Consider the following 24740-nt stretch of genomic DNA (forward strand, 5'->3'; position numbering starts at 1 on the left):
TATTAGCCTAGCATATAGTCTCATTTATTCATCTATACATTACTAAAGATTAATTCAAAGTGCGACACTGTAAGTAAATAACCAAAATAACCCAACTTTAAAATATCTGTTTCACAGACACTGTTGATTATTGCCTTACCTCTTACCTGTCTGGTTCTTCTACAGTATTTACAGTAAGAAAAAAAATTCTAAGAATAATATAGTTACATAACTACTGACTTATTTAAAATATGATCATAAGATTTGCAGACATGTTTTGTTAAGGTTTTTATTACTTACAACCAAAAGTCAGATAAGATCATATATTACGTAGTAAATAAAACGCGAGATGAATAATCACCAAAAAATATTAAGTGCAGAAAAGAAGCACTCATATGTGCAAAATACATTGTTAATATAAACCTATCTCTGCAAAACAAACAGAGAAAGAGTGAAGAAGATAATTACTGAATTACATTAATACACACTTTACGCGACCACATATTACAATTGTACTCAACTCTCAAACTCAGTTCTTATAATTATATTACGTCATTTATTTACTGTATATTATAAATGCTCCGGTCCAGTAGGTGGCAGTGTGTCGCTCAGCTGTCTATTGACTTACAAGCAAATGCAAAAGGGAGGAAGACTTGACAATAATATTGACAACATATAAAAGGAAACTGTGAAACGTGAGTATACATACGTTTTTGAGAGCGTCTGAATTTTCTTCACATATAAGAATTGTACTGACATGGGACATGAGCATGTTACAAGATACTAACTAGTAGACAAACTGCTGTATTGTGTTAGCTCGACAGTAGGCTAGCATCACAGGTGACCGTACAGTCACGGGTTGAACGCTGTATTTTAAGTAAAAAACAAAACAAACAAACAAAACCCCCAAGACTATTCCCCTATGCAGCATGTCTGCATGACTAACAGTGTAGACTTGCCCCCTCGTTATATATTAATGAGAATCTCCACAGACAGTGTTTGTACTTAACTCAGATCGTGTAGTTAAGTATTTTAAGTACATGTTGTAGTGATAACCAAGTTGTCCTAAACATCACTAATCCGTCCTTTCTTTCCAGGTACCCTGATCTGATGCTGGCAGTGGAGAACTGACAGGTGGTTTTCCCATCATGGAGGCTGTGGCCGACATCCTTAATGTGTTCCACATCAAGACCAGTGGATTGTCTGTAACACTCAGCATCTTCCTTATCTTTCTAGGTCTTCTCTACTGGTGAGCAAATTCTTAAAATCCCTGTCAGTGTGTGATGTTGAAATTATGTAAGCAGCAAGTCACATAAAGCACAGGTTTTAGGAAATTATGTCACCAGTCAGCTAACACACACACACACACACACATATCAGTCAGGTGTTTGAAGAGGTGATCAGACAGAGGAGTGTTATCAAGAACCAAGCAGAAGGTTTTGGCAAGTGTTGGTTTATATTCTGCTCTGTATTTGATCTCATTCTTTTTTTTACATTCATTGCTCATTAACACAAGTGTGTGCTTTATCTTCCAGGTATTCCGTCTACCCCTTTTCAGTCCTTTCTCGATGTGGTATCAAACATCCAAAACCAGTTCCTTTCTTTGGCAACATATTCCTGTTTCGCCAGGTGAGCTGTAGTGACATAATCTCTGACATCTGCATCAATTCAAACAAATAATTTAACCTGTATCAAAAACTCTTTGGATTGTCAGACATTTTATGCACTGACACGAGAAAAAGAAATTCTTTCTAACATGTTATGTTATGTTATGTTATGTGTCTTGTTTGTGGCATTAAAAATGAAAAACAGTTGAATCCAGTGGCTTTGATTTGATATTCACTGACTAAAGAAATGAGAGTTCACACAGTTTAAATTTTATTTTGCTGATTTTGTGAAGCTGTGCCACTTGCATTTAATTAATGTAAAAACAAAGTCATTTTTATAAAATGATTTTAAGCATTTTATTTACAGTCTAGTCATTATTGGGAAACAGTTGTTTCTGAACGGCTTCACTTATTGGTTAAAATATTCTCTGTGTGGTTGCCAGTACAGTCTATCTGTTCCTGATGGGGAAAAATTTTATCACAAATTTTTTTATCTGGTCCCAGCTTGTTGTCAGTAGTGTTTTCAGATCATGACTAGGCTGGCGTATGCTGCTATGAGAACACCTGGCTAGTGCCTTCACAGACTTTCTGCAGTATTCCCTCCTCTAGCCAGTGACCTCTACTGGCTCCCCACGGAAAAAACTCTTTCCACAGGAATACTGACTATGGCTATGCAACAGCTACTAATAGTCAGTTGATGAATGAACAGAGGTCAATACAGTGTTTTGTAGTTTCCTTCTGTTTCAGTTTTTCTGAAACCTTCACACTCCCCACAAGATGTGCATGTTTATTAAAAAAAAAAAAAAAAAGCTCACATGCAAGTTATCATAGATATGTCTCAATGAAGAATGTGAACTTATTTTGTTACTTACGTTTCATTCTGCTCTCGGTGGCTTTTAGTTTGTTGCTTGAGCTTCATTGCTGTTACATCGGTGTTGTTCTTTTTAGGGGTTTTTCAGTCCGCTCATCGATCTCATAAAGACACATGGCAGAGTTTGTGGGTAAGTAAAGAGAAAACGTTCTACACCAACATTTCACGTAGTGATAGTCTGAACATTTTACAAATTTGAGGTGGATACTCACCAGGTAAACCCTGTTATACATCAGCATCATTAAGATTGTTTGGTCTGACCATTTGGTGTGCATTAGGTACTACATTGGCCGGAGGCCAGTGGTGGTTGTAGCAGACCCAGACATACTCAGACAAGTGATGGTCAGGGACTTCAGCAGCTTTCCAAACAGAATGGTGAGGGCATTAACCAAATCATGCACATGTACACCATGTGTTCACTCACGACTGTGACAAGACACTTCTGTGGAGGTTTGTGCTTATACCCCTCTGCTCTTCTGGGCAGGCTTTGAACTTTGCCACCAAGCCTATGACTGACTGCCTGCTCATGCTGAGGAATGAACGCTGGAAGAGAGTGCGGAGCATCCTGACCCCATCATTCAGTGCTGCCAAGATGAAAGAGGTGAGATAAGAATGCTCTGAATGACTTTGTGCTGATTAGAATCAGCTACTATTTCCACCCATCTATTCATTATCTATACCGCCTATCCTGTAGAGGATCAAGTTGGGGCTGGAGCCAGTCCCAGCTGACATTGCGCAAGAGGCGGGGTCCACCCTGACCAGGGCGCCAGTCTATCACAGGGCTGCTGTTTATTACAAAGATTTTTTTTGTGGTCGACAAATGTGCCAGGTCCAAAAGTACATTATAAATGACTGCGCGATCCATCTCACAGATAATATACTGTCTGTCATCCATGGAGGGAAAGATGTAAGGAGAACAGCCAGACACAGTAACTCTTAAGAATTACAGTTACTTTTACTGTAGTGTAAAGCAGAGCTGGAAGAAGCACTCACTACAGTAAAAGTAACAATACCACAGTTTAAAAATAGTCTGGTCCAAGTAAATGTTCTGCATTCAAAGTGTTACTTAAGTAATGGTACAAAAGCACTGGCATCAAAATATGCGTATAGTACCAAAAGTAAAAATACTCCTTATGTAGAATGGCCCATTTCACATTAATGTATATCATATTAGGATTATACATGTACAGTCATTGTTGACTCATCATTGTGTACATCACATGTTGCAGCTGATAAAGGTGGAACTTATTTTAACTACCATACATGCTTATAATTTGAGGTACTGCTGGGTATTTTGTGAATTTTCCACCAGGTAGCAATAAATCAGATCATTATATTGTATTTTATATTGTTTCTGCAAAGTAGCTAGTAACTAAAGTTATCAAATAAATGTAGTGGTATAAAAATATTTGCCTGTAAAATGCAGTGAAGTCAAAATGTGAAGTAGCAGAAAATGAGAATACTGAGGTAAAGTACAGATACCTCAAAGTCGTATTTAAGTACCGTAGTTACTTTCCACCACAGGTGTAAAGTATTAAAGTTCTTTGCTTTGTAACATGAAGTTTTAAGTTAGATGATGCACACATGGTACAGTGAATCAGGTTTTCTATAACAAATGTTTCTCTAGCTATGAATAGGGTTTGCTTTGGGATTTAGGGTGAAGCGAGGTGATTTCCCTATTTTTTTTTCATGTCTTCTGTGATTGTGTTGTTTTTACATGTTGTTACTTGTCCTCCCATATCGATGTCTCCCTTGGAGTTATCGGACAGCGTATTTTAGTTCTGTCCCAGTTGACTGTTTTTTTTTTTCGTTTTGTTTTTTTTTAGAAACACATTGTCATCAGGTTAGTCAGATTGAAAGCACCTGAGTGGTGTCTGAGCAGGTGCACATTAAAAAGGTCCTTTCAGTGTAATACCTGTTTGGTAATGAAGATCCTGTATAGATTGAAACATTGCTGCTGCTGCTACTGAATAAAATTACTGGGAGCTCAGTACAGTGTGCAAACTTTTTTTCTTGCTCTTTGCCTTTAAGCTGGTGCTCATGCTAAGCATGTCATATTAATTTATAGTGGTGCTGCCCCGCTGCTTTCAGCTGAAGTCAAAGTGTGCCTCGGATCATTTTGGTAACACAGTCCAGGTGTGAGGAGTGCAGACCTCATGCAGACCTCCTCTGCTGGAAAAGGGGATAATTGTAGCACATCTGTTAAGTGCCAGTTCTGTTAGTAACAATTACCGTTGTTCTTGATTTATTTTCCAAATTAATGAACCTGGTTCAGTTTTAATGACCACATTACATTTTTACCTTTATAATGACTCCACGTCAGCCACTTAAACTCTGCAATTCATTTGTTTAATTCCCTTTTAGCCAGAAGTCACTGAAAAATATTCAATCACACCATGTTTACCTTCATAGTAGGCATTCTCATGTGCCTGTCTGCTTCACCCACACAGTTTTAATCACATTATTAAGTAGTTACATTCTCTGTAGGTGCATTTATTGATATTTATATCAATCAAATCAATCAATCAATCAAATGGTCCCTTTCCTCGGTTTTGTGGCTTTGTATCAGTGAGCAATATTCACTAGAGCGATATTCTGCCTCTCTGTTCCCACAAGTTTCTGTAGTTCTCTTTTCTTATTCCCCTGCAGATGGTCCCGCTAATCAACACAGCCACTGATTCTCTGATGAACAACTTGAATGTGTATGCCGAGTCAGGAGAGGCTTTTGACATCCACAGGTAATGACAAAGACGATAAACAAAGGCTACTGTAATGATAGCTGGGTTGTTTTTTTGTCCTGGCTCATACTTGTGTGGTGTGTGTTTTTGCAGATGTTTCGGCTGCTTCACCATGGATGTTATCGCCAGTGTGGCATTTGCAACCCAGGTGGACTCACAGAACAACCCAGAGGACCCATTTGTTCGCCACGCTCAGTTGTTCTTTGGCTTTTCATTCTTCAAGCCCATAATTCTGTTTTTCAGTCAGTCCAATCTATTTATTGATATGCAGTATAAAAATTGTTACATTTGAGACATTTATGTACAGTACAGTCTTAATTCTATCCTACATTTAGTCATGTAGGAGTGTGGAAGGTTCAGGTTTGGTTAAAGCACCAAATTCGGTTTGTGTGTGCAGTTGCTTTTCCTTCCATCACTGCTCCTCTGGCTGGACTCTTCCCCAACAAGAGACGAGACCAGGTGAATCAGTTTTTTATCAGCATCATTCAGAAAATAATCAAGCAGCGAGAGGAGCAGGCCCCTGAGCAGGTGAACCTTATGGATGTTTAACAGTCTTAAGCCCATTAACAGTTTCATTGTTTGGATCATCTATTTGAAATGACTCTACGCGCTATCAACACTTTCCTTACAGATACATTTGCTATATAGTTTCTTTTCTTTTTTTGCTTGTAGAGGCGTCGAGACTTCCTTCAGTTAATGCTGGACGCTCGAACAATCAGTGAGTCTGTGTCTTTGGAACACTTTGACACAGTGGACCACGGTGCTGAGCTTGATCACGGAAGCACACAGCCAGCGGCTTTGAATCAGGACAGCGACCATCTTGGCCCACAGGAGCTTCCCGCCAGGCGTTCACAGAAGAAGATGATGACTGAGGATGAGATCGTGGGTCAGGCTTTTATCTTTCTACTGGCAGGCTATGAAACCAGCAGCAATGCATTGGCCTTCACCTGCTACCTCCTGGCCATCCACCCTGAATGTCAGTGCAAAGTACAGGAAGAGGTGGATGAGTTCTTCACCAGACATGTGAGTGGGTGGCATTGTGATTTAATGTGGTTACAATAGGGCATGACAGATGTGGGGAGTTGTGGCTTTATCTCATAATAAGACTATTTCATTGCACACAGATGTTTTTGTTTTTAAGTTAAATTCTTCACTAAATTAGGTTGAATTTATCTTATGATCCCCCTTCTGTTGTAGGAGGCACCAGATTACACCAGTTTCCAGGAGCTTAAGTATTTAGACATGGTTATTTGTGAAGCTTTGCGTCTGTACCCTCCTGCATTCAGGTAAATTAAGAACATTAAATGAGGATAAAGGATAAGGATGCTTTTTTCCTACTGTTAGTTACTTTACTGGTGTTGCTTCTGTACATCCTGTACATAAAGCTGATTTTGTTTTGTTTATACTGAATTTAAAAAAAATCATACAGGATCACTCTTTTCCTCATGAAGGTTTGCTCGAGATATTGAGCAGGACTGCGTGGTGAATGGCCAGTTCCTCCCCAAAGGAGCGACACTGGAGATTCCAGTGGGATTCCTTCATTATGACCCAGAGCACTGGCCCGAGCCTAAGAGGTTTATCCCTGAGAGGTAGGAGAGGAGCAGAAAAGCAAATCCAAACTGTCTGAACTTGATGTTTTAAGTTTCACCTAAATCTGGCAGATAGCTTAATTGTGTTTGGTGGTACATTTTAAAGGTGTCATCACAAAATAATTTCATCAAAATTCTGTGACTGAAAACCTGGTGTTGAAGAAATGACCTGTTGCTCTTTTTTACTGCTTTTAATTAATCTAACAAACTGGAAATTGTGGTTGACCCCCAGATTCACAGCAGAGGCCAAGGCCAGTCGACATCCATTTGTGTACCTACCATTTGGGGCAGGCCCCCGTAACTGTGTGGGCATGAGGCTCGCCCAGCTGGAAATCAAAATGGCTCTCATTCATCTGTTCCACAGGTTCAATGTCATGGCCTGTTCTGAGACGAAGGTGGGTTGAGACACTTTTAAGACTAGAGGCCGTCAGTGACAGGTCATTTGGAACAAGAAATGAACATTTGTAAAAATAAAAATAAAAAATAAAAATTGTATCAAGCATAATTTAAGACAAGACAAAGCACTTTCTATACAGAATGAGCATGCAGCTGTTTTTCTTTTTTTATGTTTCTTACTACACACTTGTCATTAAAGGTTTGGGTTAGTGTTGGGATGGGCAAAAACTACTACTGCCTCACCTTACTATGGTGATCACTGAGACTGTTTCTATTGTCAGATTTTCTCCTGTGAACATAGTATATTATTTATTAGCAATAATTATAACATCAGTGGTTTTCATGAGGGACACAGTAGTTAGCTTGATTGGCGACTCTAAATTGGTATGAGTGTGTGTGGTTGTCTACATGTCGACAACCCTATTCAGGAATAAGCGGTATAGATAACGGATGGATGGTTTTTGTTGGACATCTGCGATTGTTATAATTTACTTTATCTGTCAGCTGTTTCCATGTTTATTATGAACTTTGACAAAATATGAATGGAAGACTGTGATTTCACATATGGTCCTTTTCTTCTTTCAGGTTCCTCTTGAGCTGAAGTCAGCAAACACTTTAGGACCTAAAAATGGTGTATTTGTGAAAATCACAAAAAGAAACATGGGAGGAGCTCAAGTGAATTTTTCATCAGCCAATTAGAAGCTCACTCTTCATCTTCCTACATGCTGGAAAATGGAGTGCTTGGAGTGATCCAGAGATGCTTGATAAAAGCAGTCCTGGGTTCATTTTAATCTTGAATATATAAGAATAAGGAACTGGTGATTATTTCAAATGCTTCCATGAAACTGCCAAGGCGATTAAAGGCAGAGGACTAATTGGTCCTGTTTGAATGGTGTAACTTTAAAATGGCTCAAATGCAACTATTGACATTTCATAAAACTAGGGGTTGAATGTTTTTTTTTTTTGTTTCATGCACTATAAAATTAACTGAACTACTTTATTGCCTTTTTGTAATATATCTATTACATGACAGTGAATTTCATTCCACACCTGAAAACCAGATCAGTTTTGCCCTCAGCATTCTTCACTTAGACTTCAGACATTATCAAGCCTTTGGCAGACATTCTTTTCACACCAAAAACACCACCATTCATAAGCGTCAACTGTTACAAGAAAAAACAGTTTTTATTTATATACATTCTGCGGTGACATAAATTCATCAGGACACACTGTAATTACCATAAAAAAATCCTTGTATTTCCATTTTTTCCAATTCAGCTCCACTTCATTGCAGAAGGAAATATAACATATCAGTTTATCAACTTTGAATGTAGGATTTCTGTGGCAATCAAGAATCTACACTTTCCACCACTGTGTGAATCCACAAATCTTTAAAAAGCCACTAGTTGCTACCAGTTAAAGTGAAGACAGTCCCATAATAGTTTGCCCCTTGCCCGATCTCTTCAGAAAAGTAAACAGCAGCATTGTGACTCATATGTAATCAATAACGTACTCTGGATAAATCTGTTGTTTTTCAAACACAACATAGATGCTGGGGTTGCTCTCACAGTCAACACAACTATCATAGAAGTCTCTGCTGTGTTCTTTCTGTGGGGGGCGGACATAGCTGCTGTGTCCTCTGGTGTACTCCCCCACCAGGACCAAAGCAACAAACATGGTCTTGTTCAACTTTCTTCCGGCCTTGGCATATCTATTTGAGTAGGATGCATCTCTGGCAAAGTAGCTCCCTAAAAATAAGGAAATGTTAGTACTGATGCAGCCTAAAAACAAAACTGCGAGGGGTACAGCCTGCCTCTGAAACCTGGATTTCTAGTGTTACAGCTCCATACCAAAACAAAATACAGTCATTTTGAGGAAAAGACATTTATTTGGTGAGGTTTTTGTGTTGGGTATTGTAAGCTGTAAAGTCATCATATTATACTGGAATGGCTACTGTACCTTTGCCGTAGGCCGTGCCATGGACACCACACATCCTCCAGTCAAAGTTTTGCTCACAGATAGCCACAATCAGGGACTCATCTGTCCCATGGAACAAGTACTGCTTGTTTACAAATTTCCCTCCATTTCTCTTGATCATCTGCTCTTCTTGCCTGGACACAAAGAGAAAAACAACAACAACCAAAAAAAGATTACTTCAAGTGGGACATTTACTTTCAGGATTTTGAGAAAAAAAAAGCTTACTGTATTGTGTTGCTGTTGCTGAGCATTAACTGAGAGAAAGGATATGCTCTCATGTCTGCACTACCAGATATGAAGCTTCAGCCAGATGCTTGTTAGCATAATGACTGGAAACAGGGAAATGGCCATCTGGAGGCTCACAATGACAAGTAATGGAGACATCAGTAACTGCCTGTGGCCAGAAATTAGTCCAAAACCTCTGTCAAGCTATAATGTGTCATTTCTACACAAGATACATTTTACATAGTAATCTTATGAGGTGCTGCTTGGTGGATTTAGTTTGGACACAACCAGCCACGTTAGCCGTTTCCCCCCATTTTCACTGTTTGCTCTGAGCTGAACTAGTAGCTTTACATTTCACGGACATAAGAGTAGTATCAGTTTTCACATCCAACTCCTGGTGAAGCAATTAAGATTAGTTCCCCAAATGTCAAACTTCTTTTTTTAATTAAACCAAAAGGCCCTGTCTGTGATTTACCATTGAAAGACTTTCCACAGTGAGGGGTTCTGGATCCTCTGGATGCTGTTAATTCTACTGTGAGGCATGGTGCGCTTAAACAGTTTCTCAATCATAGTGTATTCCTTCATTGATTTGGACAGAAGTACGAGCTGTAAGATAAAAGTGCAAATGAGTAATTAAAGGGTATAAGTAAGCTCTCAAAGGAATAAAATGTAGTAAAAACTGAAAATTTTCAGCACAGTAATACATGCTATAAAGATACCTTGTATCCAAAATCAGGTAGGGCATTCTTGTCCCAGTGGGATGGGGCACTGTCAGCTGTGGAAGAGCTGGAGCTGTGCAATGATGCACTATAGAGGAGAAAAACATGTAGTAAGAACTGTATGACTAGTGAAGTCAGTAGAAATACCGTACACAGCAATATTACAAATTTCAGGGACAATACAAATGCTGTATCTGTAAATGGAAATGAAAATACCTGTTCAGCTTCACCTTCACGTCATTTGCAGACACAAAGCATGGCCTCCTCCTGACCTCTCTCCTGGTCTTGTATTTTACATTCTCCTGATACATCTGCTGGGTTTCCTTGTCACCTCTGAAATGGAGAATATACTGCTGCTTGCCGATATTAATGGCAATCGGTGTATCTCTGTCTGCCTGGTACACATTCTCCAAAGTCTGAGAAGTGACAGAAGTGTCCAAATCACCCTAAAGGCAATACAAAAAAACAGGTCAAAGTTTAGATTTCAGGTTTACCACTCATAAAATGTGATTCATTAATAAAGAGTGAAGAGGGGAATGTAACAATTCTAAATCTATTTGTTCCCTTAAGCAGGTGAGATTAAGGATTGCAGGACCTTAAACTGACTTTTGATTTGATTATTACTGAACAAAGACCCATAGCGGCATTACTTGTACATGTTCGACTGACCTGTCCATACTCCAGCCATTTCCCATTGTCACCCTTCCAGTACCAAAGCCACTGTGTTGTAAGAATAAAGTGAGGTGGCTTTGAAACAGAGGAGGCAGTGGACAGGCGACGAACTGGAGACCCTCCATAAGTCATAGTCGTAAAGTTAACAAACTGCACAATAGGGGATGCAGAGCTGAAATCAAGCAGCATAAGTAGAATAAATAAAATAACAGGGTTTAAAACATTTATTTCTGTAGAATATACTGTATTTATTTAAAAAAGAAACAGTGTGTGTGTGTGTGTGGTCTGTTTCTTCATGCACCTTTGGAAGCTTAAAACACTGAAGAGCCTTGAGGTGAGAGATGGATGATCCATGCAGCTTGTGTCATGCTCTGGGTCACAGTAGGCCTTCTCAATGTCCTCCATATTGGGCAGGTCCTTCCAGGTCACACCATCGCTGTCTAAAACCTGCCAACTATAAGGCAGGCTGCAATGGACATGAACACACTTCTCTGGGGGAAAAACAGAAAGATACAAAGGCACTCATATGCATATAGAGTTGAAGAGTTACTGTGTACAGTACAGCGTACTGTAGATGTGACTAATTAGTTCTACCAGCAACAATGTCACCTTGGAAGCGGCACTGTGTGCGAATAAAGTAGAGGCAGATTTCGTTCCTGTCAGCATCACTCAGGGCTTCCAGTGGACAAGTAGAACTGGTGGGGGAGCCAGGGTTGATGTGGGAAGGCTGTTGAGTGGGGCTTCTTGCCTCTGGCAGCACTGCAGTAGACATTCTTATATAAAATCCACTGTCTAGGATTCAGACTTAGATGACAAAAAAGCTCAGAAAAGTTATTTACCAGGAACAGCAGTAACTCCTTGACCCATGATGATGAATTTATTTCTGTAGAGCTGGTAAAGGTTTTTAATATTCTCCTGACTGAATCCTCTGAAAATCTTCGTTCCTTGTGCATCAATATTATGAGCTCTCTTGCAGGAAGGGCCAAACTTACAGTCACCCATGAAATAGTGCTGGCATATATGAAGCTTGGTGCAGGAGGTGGTAAACTTGCAGGAACCATGCACACCACTGCCCTTATTGTAATGGGAGCAGATCTAAAGGGACATGTAGAAGAGGGTGATCACATCATTACAACAAATGTATATGGCAGTTCATTTGGGAATTTGCAGTTTTTGCTACACAGTTCCTACTGTTGCCAGTAAAATCTACCTCAGGGAGTAGGTAAGGATCATTCTGCAGTAACAGCTGGAACAGCTGTTTCTCTGTCAGGTCATGAAGGCCATATCTCTTTAAAATCTCTGCATTGTGGGGAGAAACCAGGCTGTGGGGATTTTTACACTTGTGTCTAGAAATGACAAACATAATATGTCAGCAAAGGGTTTAGTTTAATTTTGTTTCCGAATCAACCAGTTGAAATAACCAGCGTCTAGAGATAGATGAGCTAGACATTTTTGGTTAATGCGCTGTGATTCTTTTAGTTTGTTGTTGTTAGCTGGTTGCAATTCTATTTGTTTTTACGTTCTGCTACCTATTGAGCAGCCTTATAGTGTCATCAAACGTACCTGCAAAATGATGACCAGAACTATTTTCAATCTATAAACTGCATCAACTACACTTTATGTGCACAACACCACACATTTGTGTACCGTGCAAGTTCAAGAGGGTTATCTGAACAGAGCATTTTCATAGCAGACATTTTGTCATATCAGAAAAATCATGTTACTAATTGTATTAATAGCAACTGCATTCCACTTAGGTGAACTGGTATAGTACACCTGATGGAACTGAACCATACTTAATAGAAGTCGTTTCACCTGTGCCTCTCCTGTGACATAATGTCTGTGGTGGAGCAGCTGTTATTGCAATCTTCTGGTCAAATGCAGAATATAGAACTGATGTGCTCTTATGCATTTTTCTAGGTACAATTCACATTAATCAGCATCACTATGGCTGCTGTTCCTTAGCCAGATGTTGCATTGGTACTGGTGATTGGTGAGCCATTTGTGATTTTAATGAAAACAAACAAACAGCAGTCTTTTTCAATTGTTTTGTTTTCCACAAAGGTCCACATAGACTTCCAAACAGCAAAGCTCATATTTTTCTTTAATATAAAGGCATTTTGGTTGTTTGTGTTTTCTAATGTTTGGTGTATTAAGATAGATGGATACTTTATTGATCCCAAGGGAAATTCAGGTAAGGTAAGTAAAAGTTAAATAAAATGTACTGGTGTACAAAATGCAAAGGTTCTCATTTCTCTGTTCATAAAGCATTCTACAGTATTACAATGTCTGTTTCACAAAATGATTAAATAAAATGTGTTAATGTCTAATAGTAATTGCCTTTAATTATAATATTAAATAATATGAGACTTAAGTCTGGCAATAGCAGCCTACTTCACAAGCAGACACAATGAACATAATTACGCTTTGCAAAGATATTATTATTATTATTATCATCATCAATATGTAAAGTTCCTTTTTCTACGGAGTGCTCCGTAGCTGTCTCATTTTAACATATGTTTACCAGCCACTTTATGATGAACAACTGTACAATTCATTGCAGTGCTTCCGCCTTAACATATATGTTAGTGTGGCTCAAAATGTTTCAGGTTTTGGTGAAACTGTTATTGAGGTCTACATTATATTTAGAGGTGTTCCTAATATTCTGACCCTATCATGTATGTAGTTGCGGAAGACAAAAACAGACCAATACCACCTTTAAGTATGACCTCACTCCTAAACGTTTAATTGAATTTATACATTAATGACATTTTTGAGCTTCATAAACACCGATGTTAGGGTAGTAGTGTTGAACTGAATTGCATGCAATTGTACAGGTGTACCTAATAAAGTGGCCAGTGAGTGTAAGATCAGCATTAGCGTAGCTGGGGTGGCCAATTCCAGTCCTCGAGGGCCGCTGTCCCCTGTGGAAGATACCAATTCACTTTATCTTTCCTCTAAGATGGTATTGTTAGGTAATTTCTTAGTCAGTGAGATATTGATTAGATACTTGTTTTATAGGAATGTTTAAGTGTAGCCAGGATGTCTAGCTCAGGCTGTTAAATGCTTAGTTCATTGTCATGAGTTCTGCAGGCTGCATCTAGGCCAAGGTCAACTAGATTGAAGAGTCTGCCGGCAGATGGATATTGTTAGTAGCATGATATGCTCAGCCATAATCTTAATCATAATATCTTCCGAGGCTTACTGTTCGGACATGTCCCTGAATGTCCTGTATGTTTTTAGATACACACCACTAATCAACATTCACACACTTTAATATTCTTCATGTTTTGACTACTGCTCTGGTCAGCTGCCAAGCTGGCATACCAGGTGACGTCACGGTTTGACGTGGCCTGCGTAGGATGGGGCTAGCCCAACCAAGTGATTAAATTGTATAGGCTATTAGGTTCGGGGTCTTTTCATCTTCCGGGCTGCCTGCGCGCAGTACTGGAGGTGGAAGATGCCTGGACGTGTGATGTTAATTTTGCCTGTGATCCTTTGAATAAACCAGCACGGTTATATTTTTTATATATCCAAATGGTCTGCGTCGTCTCTCAGAGTTCCTGGTTGAAAGAACTGGGTCATATCACTCTCACACAGCTGTTATCGCTTATTCTTGATTAAAGCTCATATAGGGTGGAGCTTTCTGGGCAATTATGTGAGCACAGCAAACATACTGCACTAATAAAACGCTAAAGTGTGAGTTGTCAGTTTTGTTAGGGCACCAAAACCAAGAGGAGAGTGAGACCTGCAAGGAGTTGGGGGTCAACATGTCTGTGTATGCCAAAAAGTGTGGAAAAATAAGGTCAATCAGGCAACAAATGTGACAACGTGTGGGGGCTTTAAAGATTAAAACCTCTTCCCCTCCCAAATTCCACTGTTCTAATGTTTGTTTGTAGGCTACAGTTTAATATAAAGGTGCAGCCTACACTTGACCTTAGAATTGGGCTACTACCATATCACTGTAATTACAACACAAATAGAAAACCCGATAGGCTACTTACCCAAACACACAATCTCCGCAAACTAAATACCTGCACAGGTGCAAACCATCGCACCGTTGACACTCTCCAGGTTTTTTCTGACATATCCGCACACTAGTTTTGGCCACCACCAGACTGTCCGGGCACAGTATCAGACCGCCGCTGACCTCATCTCGGCCCTGCAGAATGGCTATTTTACCGTCGTCGAAAAGGACACTCCTCAGGACAGGTTCCGCAACAGTAAAAGTCTGTGCGATCGTCTCATCCAAGCGCTTGAAGTCCAGACATCCCTGGTTGTCGCACAGGGTCTTGATAATGAATTTAGAAATCACTGTTGTCATCCTGAAGTGACTTTATCCTGTTTGGAAAAGTAAAATCCACCGTTCGTTGTTACAAGTCGGAACTGCCTCCCTGGTATTAGAGCGACACATACCGGTGAAGTTAGCTTTCTATTCGAGGGTTAAGTGGAAACCTAAGGAAAACACAAGTTTCAGTATACAAAACGAAAGTTTCTCCGTTTAGTGCACTAGCCATTCTAGAAAAAAAACACTGACACCAGTGGTTTCTCACTTAACTTAATTTTATTGCCGATATAATTGCAAACCAGAATGACATGATCAAAAAGAATATAACCCAAAGAGTCTTTAAAACACCTTTATTCTAGTTGTGAAAAATGTTTAAATTGGCGATTGGGAAAACAGTAAAATTTCCCCTTAAAGCATTTTCCCCAAATAAAATCCTGATCTGAGATAATCCAGATAGGAACTGCCCGATCGTACTACGAAAGTGATGCTAACTTCAGCATCGTGAGGGACACCTGGTTACGGAGAAATGAAACTGAAAATAACAGAAACAAGTGGTTTAAAATCAGTGATACTATCACTGAAATAATGTGCTGACATGTGCCCCTTTTTATAATTTAAAAGAAACGATGCGTTTGAGTGGTGTGACACAAAGGGTGAATGTGAGTGTTAGGTATTTTTTAGTCAGATAGACATTGGTTAGACACTTAATGTATTAGAAATGTTTAGAGTAGACAGGATGTCTAGCCCAGGCTGTTAAATGCTTAGTTATTCCCTTAGGGTACTCCAGGTTGTTCAGGTTCAAGGATAACTAGATAGAAAGTTGATTACTGTTAGGAGACAGAATGTTTAGTCTTATTGTTATGACGTGTTTGGCCATAATCGTAGTCATAATATTTTTTTATGCTTAATGTCATGTCAGAATGTTTTTAGCTACACACCACATAATCAACAGACATTCACACATTGATTTTCTTTCTGCAAAGCTGGCACCGGGAGACGTCACGGTTTGGCGTCCCTGAGTAGTATGGGGTTAGCCCAAAGTGATATAATGTATAGGCCTGTTATGGTTCAGGGCTTTTCATCTACCAGCTACCTGCGTGCATGTTGGAGGTGCAAAGACTCCTGAGCGTGTAATGTTAATTTTTACCTGTGTTCATTGAATAAATCAGCACTGTTTTGAAGTTGCTTCGTCTCTCAGAGTTAACGTGGTGAAAAGAACGGGGGTCCAACATGAGCAAGAACCTAAAGGCAACACTGGCCCATAGCAACCACTGCAGGGGTTCAGTGTACCTTAGCAACCATGGAGGACGAGCTTTCAGTGATGAAAGAAGAAGGAAAAGATGTCACACAGGGACAGAAAGAAGTCCTCTACAAGCGAGTCGAAGAACTGAAGTAATGAAGATAAAGTTTCAAGAACATATTAAATTGAAAGTACCTCTACCGTTAACTGTTACGTTTGTTAAACTAAACCTAGCCGCATTAGCCTATCTAACGCTAAAGCTAATGCTAACATTAACTTAGTTCTGTTATTGAAATATGGGGTTATAACTAAGGGTAAGCTAAGCATTAGTACCTAAAACATAGCGTTAGCTAGGTTACAGTATATACAGTAGTTATATTTATAAGTATGAGGCTAGGCTACATTATCACTCAGCATGAAATATTGAAATTTTTTGAACACCATCTTCCAGGATATCTTTCAAGCTATAATTATTTCTGTTTCTGAAAACTTTGAAGTTGTTTTTATTCACCTCTTCTCAAGATGTTCCAATGCAGCCCTCCTGGTAGAGAATGACATGTTTGAACGGTTCATCAGCCGCCTGGATCCACAGGATCTGGTGCCCCAGGCTGTGGGGGGAGGTGTGGGGCCACCAGGAGCCTCCCAGGTGGAGAATGGGGTGAGTGACACCTGGTGATGAGACTATGTAGCCATATATACAAACCTTAGTACCTGTTGAGATTGTAGGTTTTCCACTGAAAGTGAACACACACGGTCTGCACACAAGGTCACAAAACTGTATTAAGAATTCAAAACTCAACCTCAAATACTGTTTAGGTTGAAAAAGTGACACACCATATCATTGCATATCAGGAGCCATTTATTTGGCTTCTTGTCACAAACTTATTGAAATTCCTCATCAAAAATGAATGATAATGTAAGATGAGATGAGTGTACTGGTTTAGATAGGCCAAAATGCCATTCTAAGCTGTTTAAGACCGATTGTATTAAGCTGTATACATTTTTAAAAATCAAAATAAATACTAAGTATGACACTAAAATTGTCTGTTCCTAGAAATGAAACTTCTTCTCTTTCCTGATAGACTTGCATGATTTTGTGTGTGTGTGTGTGTGTGTGTGTGTGTGTGTGTCCCATTTCTACATATCAGACCGGCTCCAGCACCTGACCTTGGAACAAAAACTTTATGTGGCACAGAGAGAAGTAACAGACACACAACAAGAACAGGACAAGCTCAAACAAAGATATGACCGAATTCAGGACAACTACAAGGTTCTAACACAGCATTGCATGTAAAAGTAAAACAACCAGAACTGCAAAGTACACTTTTAATCTATAACTCGGCTTGTCTCTCCAGGCCTCTCTGAAAGAGGCAGAACTACGTCTGACAGAGATCATGAAGGCCAAGAGTGAGTTTGAGCGCAGGTTGCTCAAACCTGTGAAGGATAACACACTGAAAATGAAGGATCCAGAAAAGGTTCTCCAGTACATAGAAAACAAGTCAAAGGTAAAAATCAGGTTGAAAGTAATGACATCAAACTTGTGCAAACTAGCATTTCAATAGAGTACTGATTTTATCTCAACTTGCAAAACATGTCATTAAAACATTAAATACCAGTTTTAAACTCATAGATATGTTTTCCTACCTAAATATGTTAAATAATGTTAATAAAAGAACTTGAAAGGTTATACTTTATTCTCTCCCTTTTTTACACTCACTGTGGAAAGGTTCCTGCATTAGTCTCCCTGCCTTTAAAATGCCATCTTTAGCATCATTAGAATTCCATAGTCAAACTATTGTGTTAAACTATCCTCAGTGACGTCCTTACAATAACAGAGAACTGTAAGAGAGGATGACAGGCATGATGTTTTTCTGACTACTGTGTGTATTAGTACAGCTTCAGTTCCAAGTTTATACAGTAGGAAACATCTGATAAGGGTAAACAGCACAATATTCAGTAATTGTATCCCTTTATTAGAGAGGGCAAAGTCCAGAGGGATAAAGTAGAACTATGATAGAGTTTTGATTTTGATTGTCATTTGCTTTCTGCTGAACTGTCCAACTGCTACTTATCATTTTCTTCTTTGTCTATATTATTATTCTGTGTACATACACACACACACAAACAGGTCACTCAGTTGGAGACATTTAATTTGAAGAACCAGGCCCTGAAGGTCCAGGTGAAGAAGCTCCAGCAGCAGCTTCAACACAAAAGAGAGATGGGAAAAGCTGAGTATGAGGTAGATAAATGAAAGCTGTAAAAAGGGGCACTTTTATCAATTGTGACTCAATAGATTGTTACATTTACTATCTATGACAATGTGTGGTGTTGTGTATTTTCTGTAGGAAATTTTCCACGAGTACAGTGAGCAGATAATTGACAAAAATCTGGATGAACTTCAAGTCAACAGTTTGAAAGTACGGTGTATCCTCAGCTCATACAAGGTAACTCGTTCGAAATGTGTTTTCAGTGTAAATTTATGAAACCACTCTGCAGCCAAGTTAATCATTTTCATCCTGTGTGTGTGAATAGGAGAAGCTGCAGAGTGTGACACAGGACTCTACAGAGTTGAGCAATGATATTATAGCCAGGAAGCAGATGCTGGCAAAAATTGAGGAGGAGATAAAACATGCTGAGGAGGTTTGTTATTAGTTCAAAAATGAGTCAAGTATTAAGAACCCAACTTTAAGATGAGTGTGGCCTCCTAAATCAAATTTAGTAATTCATACATGGTTTTGACTATTGGACACAAAGAGTAGCAGAGTAATTAGTAATTTAAACTAATTAGCTCTAATTTCCCTTCTGGGCTCCATCCCTTCTTCTTAATTTGTCTCCTTTCAGGAGCGTTTAAAGGCAGAGGCCCTCAACCAGCACCTGCACCACCAGATGACAGAGTATCAGGCTCCTGATATCATTGAATACATTTGTGTCAGGGACAAACACAAGAAGCTGCAGCAGAGCATTCACACATTGCAGAGGAAGGTCGGGATTGCTGAGGTAACCCAATACTTTATTCTTTTTTCCCCTCCAAATACAATCAGCTGTCTTTTGGATTTCTTCTGGGATAACATTTTGAAGAGTAGTTATCTTCTTTTCCATTTTAATTATACCAAAGCATGCCTCAGTCCAACTGGAAAAAACTGTTGTGACAGTATCCAAAACAGTGGACTCTCTTCTGTTTTCATTAGATGGCCCTGAAGGCCCACACTAAAGCCTGGAACACACAGAGAGCCATTCTTACTCCTGCAAACACTGCTGCAGCTGGAGCCAGGTATGGGGAGGACCAAACCCCAGTAAAGCTACCATACATAGCTGAACACACAGGGACACAGGGGGCAGGAGAGCCTACCGGATTTATTGAAGAATACATGAATGTGTCCTAAACTATGGTGGCAATGAAACGACTTTGCTCCATTTGCAGATGCCCTGTTCTCCAACATCTGATGATTTGTTATAACAATTTGATACTTCTTGCTTGTTAGGAACTGTATAAATGGCAGCTTGAAGCCTTCATCCTTTCATGACTTTTAGTTGGTCTTCACTCATACTCACTATGTGTCCTTGGAAGAATTACACCATTATGAGGAATGAAAGGTACATTATGTCATGTTCATCAATAAAATAACTTCATTTTCTATACTATATTGCCACCATTACCATTCACTCAATCTAGTCTTGTTACTTTGTATACCATTATGTGGTTTATGCATTATCAGCTGCTGCTGCATTTAAACTCTTTGGGGCTGAGCCAAAAGGTAGGCACTGAGCACTTCTTTTGTCTGTGGTTTCACTGGCTGGACTAATAGTCAGATGACTACTGCCTTACACCTTGTATCCAAGATCCTGGGTTTGTTTTACTCCTCTACATGTGATATAGGCCATTCTGGTTCCATTTTAAAGTTGGCTGTTTTTAACGTCCACTCTCTGACAAACCGGTCATTTTTGATGAATGATTTTATCACCTCATACCAGCTAGATTTTATGCTTCTTACAAAGAAAACTGCTATAGTACAAGAGTTCTCGCCAAAACCTTTAAAATGATCAGAGTAAGTTTTGACCTTTCTGCTTTTAAGATCTGAATAGTTCTTCCACTGTGGTTACACTGTAAATAGTGTATTAAAAACTGTAATTCAGGCTCGACAAATTACCTCCTTTATTAGAAAGAAATTCTTGGAGTTATAAGCCCTCGAAGAACTCTAAACATCATGATGTTACATGCCATATATACAGTTATATACATAAAAGTGGGAAAGCTGTTTATTTATTAATTCTGTGATAAGTTGTTTGGAAAATGGCATCATTACTTATTCTTATACGTTTCCTCAAAAACATCCCACAGGTTAGAATGTCAAGCTCCTCTAAAACATATTTAAAGGCACTTTTCACAAATACTGTACATATTACAGATGTACATAATATCACAGAGTAGCTTAACGCCTACAGACGCCATAACCGAGTCCTACTGGTGACGATACATAGTGATGAAAGCGCACGCATTTTTCACAACTAGCTTCATACTACAGGTGGAACGCCTGCATCTCTGGATGTATACTCTACATTTGTTCTAAATTTAAGTCATTTCTACCCAGAACAATGACAACATAGAAAGAGATTATAAAAATAAAAGTTAGTAATTCAAAAATCAATTAACTTTTGATTATTATACAGACAATGTCTGTCAAAGACAGTGTAAACCTGCTGAAAGAACATTGCTTGTTCATTGCAAAACAAGTCTTTTCTAGATGTTATTACTCTAGTCAAACATTCCCACAACATGCACCCACTAGTGTTATTTCTACAGCACTACTTAAAAAACGACATACAGGGGTGCTGTCACATACATGTCACTGGCACATACAGTTTCACTAGGGCTATTGCATTTAGAAATAATTATTACTTGATCTGGACACGTACAATATGAGCTGACTGACATGGGCTCTTCTTCACCAACTGTGTGATACGTCCTCCTGTTGCACGTGCCGTCTTCCTGTCGCACGCCAGCCGTTGTGTGTCATCAAGTGCAGCAAGTCCACAGATGTCGGTGTCAGTCACAGAGGAATACAAAAACAAATCACTGACATCCTCACCTGAACAGAAAACAGACTAGAGAGACTCTAAGCAAGCGGCTGTTTTCAGAGACTTTGACAAAGAAAGAAAAGGGGAAGCAGGGTCGACATATCTGGAGGCTTTTACAGTAACAGTCATTAGGTTCATGGCTACCGGCAGCACTCCCACAAGGCGCTGCCTTCGTTCTATACACATCAGTCAATATGAAAAATGTCTACACCATATACGGAGGGTCAACATCCATGCTTTAACTTATTCAGTCATGTCTTTGGATAGATAAAGCCGAGCGAGGCATAAATGACGCTAAAGCAAGTGTCCCGCACCGTATTTTTAACTGTGTTGTGTATATTGTAGGTAAGAGATGATTTGTGATCATTTCACACTACTCTCCACAGATTATAAAGATGAAAAGGCATAAGTTATTAGGCATATAGTGTCCCTTCATTGTGAGCGACTGACACGGGAATTCAAGAATGCACTGAAATGTTCAAAGTTCACAATGAAATAGTGGTTTTATCCAATAGTCAGATGTTGTTCCAGGCAACGTGAGAAGTGAATCCAGCGCAGGAGGGATCTTTTTTACATTTCTGAGACAACTGATGGTACATCTTGTCAAAGAAATTTTCAGACTTTACATGCTACTATTAATGTATGAACAGAGTACCGTTAGTTGTTGAGGGCTCTTCAGGGTTATAATCAGCCCCACCATCAAACTATTTCTGTCAGGTTGTCACAGCACCTTATATTTCAGCTACATCTCAAAAAGGTAAGGCTTAGGAAGCAACTCACAACACCTTCAGGGACCCTCCTAGGTAAGAACAAAAACAAAAAAATCAAGTTCTATATATGTCAGGACACCACTGGGGTCACTACGAGCACTGTTCCGGGGTCAGTGGTAAACAGGAGCTACATGCACTGTGTTTTGTTCAAAGTCACACAGTTCATGAACTAAACTAACTAGTATACATTTTCTAAAACCTTGAAGGAAGCCTTTGTGATTTGTTGTTTAAATTTATTTTATAAAAAGAACATGTCATTGATAATGTCAACCTAAGCCTATCAACACATAACTAGAGAGGTGATTTGTCTGACTGACAAATCTATCTACACTGACCTCTACTTCCTCTTTATGCTCTCATTTAAAACTTCAGCCATCTCACAAGGCAAGAAGTCTTTCCCTGTCCAGGTCCATGTATTTTACATACTTTTAGATATTTGTATAGACTCTGGTAGCATTGTGCATCCATCTGGAAATCGAGGAGAAGTTTTTGTTTTACATCTCTGGTTCCTGAGCCGGATGTTACATGGTGCAGGACTTGTCCAGAGGGTCCTGAGGAGACGTAGGAGGAGGCTGTGGTGCCTGGCTGGACTTGGGCAGCACCAAAGGCTTGGGCCTCAAGGCAGGGGGTTTGAGCTGCACTCCCATGCGGGGTGCTACCACAGGCTTGAAGGTGCTCATAGTGTCGCTGGAGGAGCCAGTGCTGCGGCGGATGGGTGGCTCAGTGTTGGCAATGGACCTCAGCATGGCTCCGTGGATGGGGCTGAGGGACTCGCTGGAGCTGGCCGGTGTGGGACCCCCTCCGCTTCCGCTGGAGGTCTGCCGCTGCTCCAGGGTGTCCAGCACCACGTCAGGGGCGTGCTTGGCTGAGCTCTGCCGCTCCAGCTCACGCAGCTCATTCAGAGCAGTGTTCATGGTTTCTTCTATGTCCTGCAGGAGGCAAAGAGAGTGTGTGTGAGACAGGAGGGGGGATGTGGTAGGATGGTGATCATATAGTGTAGGTGAGAGAAAAGAAGAAGAAAAAGGATGATTGGGGTTAAAAATGAAGGAAAGAGGGAAAGAAAAAAAAACACACAGGTATGGGGGTAGAAGGTTGAGTTAGGAAACATAACAACTACATTAGTCGAGAACCACAGTGACTTTTTTTAAAGAAAACACAAAGCCTGCATTATACATGCGGAGTTAGTAGAGGGTATTACTTTGCACTGGCACCTCTCCCTCTGCATGCTAATGACAAGACACAGTATGTTCATCCCAGCACAGTTTCAAGTGCTCTCTAGGTATGTGACAGCTTCCTATCAGCAGTAAGGCAAAAACTGAGGTCTGCTTGAACATAAATTATTACCAGTCAGGCTTTGGTTGATTTTGCAGTAATGCTCCATTTTCTGACAAATAAGAATATTATGGATGCATATAAACAAGACTGCAGCAAATACAGGTGATGGGTCCTGATGTCACACTGCTGTCTGCCTGTGAAGCTAGTCTTTTGTGTATATTTAGCACATGGAACAGTTGCAGCCAGAGGAAGCAGAAGACAGGGACTGACTATGGTTTTACAGGGCGGGGCAGGGCTTTGATGGTGGAGGGAGCTGCGGTCGGGTCGCCGCTCGTCCCACGCTGACCTGTGCGATAGTCTCCGGATCCAGGGACTTGCCACCATGGTGGTGGTGATGGTGGTGGTGGTGGGCGTCAGTAAAGCCCGTGTAATGGCCCGAGGAGGTGGAGCGGCGGATTGGGGGGCTCTCCATCTTCTTCAGGGACTCATGCCGGCTGATGTTAGTCAGACTGCCATGGCCAGTGCGGCGCCTTCGCTCAGGGCTGTCCATGGGCATGTGGTTGCGACTCCGCAGCATGTCCCGCGGGCTGAAGTGACCTAGAACTGGAGAACCCATTTCTGGGGTGCCACCATGTCCACCGTGACCCTGCTGGGGCGCATGCACTATGCAGTGCACATCACTAGGTCGGGCAGGGGGCCGTCGAGACGGTGGGTCCGATCTTTTCCTGTGCCTACTGAGAAAGAAGAGGGGGACAGAGAGGAAACAGAATAAATTTATTCATACCATGACAGTTTTCATTACAACAGAAATGTAGTGGAAAATCATTCAAAACTCATTTAAAAAAACATTTTAAGAAAAACTGAATATAATGACTTGTAAATCATCCGTGTCCTGTTTTACATTGAAAACAATACAGCAAAACATTATTTGAGGTGAAACCTCATCAGTTTTATTCCTTGTTCATATTCCAAAAAAGAGTTGGGACTGTTACATTTCAGGGCCAGTAATGAGGTAAAACAATGAAATGATGATTCCATTTGAAACAGGTGATGTCAATAGCTGATTAGAATCATGATTTGGTATAAAAGTGGCGTCCAGGAAAGGTCGAGCCCTTTAGGAGCAAAGATGGGCCGAGGACCACCAGTTTGCCAACATACTGTGTGCATGAGCAAATCATTGACGTGTAAAAATAATGTTCCTCAAAGAAAGTTAGGAAGGGATCTGGATACGTCACCTTCTACGGTGCAGAACATAATTAAAAGATTCAAGGAATCTGGAGGGATCTCAGTGCATAAAGGACCAAGCCTAAGCTGGATG

At 40.1% G+C, this 24740-nt stretch overlaps 4 protein-coding genes and 1 long non-coding RNA gene across 13 annotated transcripts in view; 3 read left to right on the forward strand and 2 right to left on the reverse strand.

Moving 5' to 3' along the window:
• The first annotated feature begins 569 nt into the window (after positions 1 to 569).
• On the forward strand, positions 570 to 8176 carry tbxas1 (thromboxane A synthase 1 (platelet)). 4 transcript variants are annotated; one of them, XM_020602956.1, is made up of 14 exons: positions 570 to 674; positions 1077 to 1228; positions 1515 to 1608; positions 2535 to 2587; positions 2736 to 2832; positions 2942 to 3058; positions 5107 to 5195; positions 5289 to 5437; positions 5593 to 5723; positions 5868 to 6218; positions 6393 to 6481; positions 6647 to 6784; positions 7017 to 7179; positions 7766 to 8176. In XM_020602956.1, exons 2-14 carry the CDS (start codon positions 1128 to 1130, stop codon positions 7877 to 7879), a joined length of 1686 nt encoding a protein of 561 aa, XP_020458612.1. In that variant the 5' UTR covers positions 570 to 674; positions 1077 to 1127; the 3' UTR covers positions 7880 to 8176. The 4 variants fall into 4 exon arrangements, with proteins under 4 accessions (XP_020458612.1, XP_020458616.1, XP_020458615.1 ...); XM_020602960.1 differs by having other exon boundaries at positions 5593 to 5654; XM_020602959.1 differs by lacking the exon at positions 570 to 674 and adding an exon at positions 709 to 728.
• Positions 8177 to 8570: 394 nt separating this feature from the next.
• On the reverse strand, positions 8571 to 15187 carry parp12a (poly (ADP-ribose) polymerase family, member 12a). Of its 2 annotated transcripts, XM_020602954.1 has the most exons (11): positions 14778 to 15187; positions 11984 to 12119; positions 11613 to 11868; positions 11383 to 11532; positions 11075 to 11264; positions 10771 to 10945; positions 10318 to 10547; positions 10102 to 10189; positions 9858 to 9988; positions 9140 to 9291; positions 8571 to 8928 (listed from the first exon to the last, which is right to left on the reverse strand). In XM_020602954.1, exons 1-11 carry the CDS (start codon positions 15095 to 15097, stop codon positions 8672 to 8674), a joined length of 2085 nt encoding a protein of 694 aa, XP_020458610.1. In that variant the 5' UTR covers positions 15098 to 15187; the 3' UTR covers positions 8571 to 8671. The 2 variants fall into 2 exon arrangements, with proteins under 2 accessions (XP_020458610.1, XP_020458611.1); XM_020602955.1 differs by lacking the exon at positions 11984 to 12119 and having other exon boundaries at positions 14778 to 14963.
• A 110-nt stretch (positions 15188 to 15297) lies between these two features.
• LOC109961811 (uncharacterized) lies at positions 15298 to 17118 on the forward strand. Its single transcript, XR_002275178.1, has 3 exons — positions 15298 to 15720; positions 16260 to 16453; positions 16824 to 17118. It is a non-coding gene; the product is annotated as an uncharacterized LOC109961811 (long non-coding RNA).
• A 317-nt stretch (positions 17119 to 17435) lies between these two features.
• Positions 17436 to 19975, forward strand: cfap263 (cilia and flagella associated protein 263). The gene is made up of 7 exons (XM_020602997.1): positions 17436 to 17571; positions 17657 to 17806; positions 18430 to 18540; positions 18647 to 18745; positions 18834 to 18941; positions 19143 to 19298; positions 19490 to 19975. Exons 2-7 carry the CDS (start codon positions 17696 to 17698, stop codon positions 19682 to 19684), a joined length of 780 nt encoding a protein of 259 aa, XP_020458653.1. The 5' UTR covers positions 17436 to 17571; positions 17657 to 17695; the 3' UTR covers positions 19685 to 19975.
• Positions 19976 to 20453: 478 nt separating this feature from the next.
• srgap1a (SLIT-ROBO Rho GTPase activating protein 1a) overlaps positions 20454 to 24740 on the reverse strand; it is a 43648-nt gene continuing 39361 nt past the window's right edge. For 2 of the 5 annotated variants that reach the window (XM_020602950.1, XM_020602949.1), the window contains exons 19-20: positions 23769 to 24153; positions 20454 to 23076 (exon numbers count right to left, since the gene is read on the reverse strand). In XM_020602950.1, coding sequence (XP_020458606.1) covers positions 22669 to 23076; positions 23769 to 24153 — 793 coding nt within the window. In that variant the 3' untranslated portion in view covers positions 20454 to 22668. Of the gene's footprint in view, positions 23077 to 23692; positions 24157 to 24740 lie in introns of all 5 variants that reach the window. The other 3 variants (XM_020602951.1, XM_020602947.1, XM_020602948.1) reach the window with 2 other exon arrangements.

Source organism: Monopterus albus, unplaced genomic scaffold, assembly GCF_001952655.1.
Source record: "Monopterus albus unplaced genomic scaffold, M_albus_1.0 scaffold59.1, whole genome shotgun sequence".
NCBI lineage: Eukaryota > Metazoa > Chordata > Actinopteri > Synbranchiformes > Synbranchidae > Monopterus > Monopterus albus.

Bases quoted from the DNA above. Each gene is read 5' to 3' on its own strand.
- tbxas1 (XM_020602956.1), top strand. From the start codon at position 1,128: ATGGAGGCTGTGGCCGACATCCTTAATGTGTTCCACATCAAGACCAGT. The intron at 3,059-5,106 runs GTGAGATAAGAA...ATTCCCCTGCAG, and splicing joins GTGCTGCCAAGATGAAAGAG to ATGGTCCCGCTAATCAACAC. The intron at 6,785-7,016 runs GTAGGAGAGGAG...GTTGACCCCCAG, and splicing joins AAGAGGTTTATCCCTGAGAG to ATTCACAGCAGAGGCCAAGG.
- parp12a (XM_020602954.1), bottom strand. From the start codon at position 15,097: ATGACAACAGTGATTTCTAAATTCATTATCAAGACCCTGTGCGACAAC. The intron at 12,120-14,777 runs GTAAGTAGCCTA...TGTCATTTCTAG, and splicing joins TGCGGAGATTGTGTGTTTGG to ACACAAGTGTAAAAATCCCC. The intron at 10,946-11,074 runs GTGCATGAAGAA...GCTTGATTTCAG, and splicing joins AGTGTTTTAAGCTTCCAAAG to CTCTGCATCCCCTATTGTGC.
- cfap263 (XM_020602997.1), top strand. From the start codon at position 17,696: ATGAAGGCCAAGAGTGAGTTTGAGCGCAGGTTGCTCAAACCTGTGAAG. The intron at 18,942-19,142 runs GTTTGTTATTAG...GTCTCCTTTCAG, and splicing joins AGATAAAACATGCTGAGGAG to GAGCGTTTAAAGGCAGAGGC. The intron at 19,299-19,489 runs GTAACCCAATAC...TGTTTTCATTAG, and splicing joins GGAAGGTCGGGATTGCTGAG to ATGGCCCTGAAGGCCCACAC.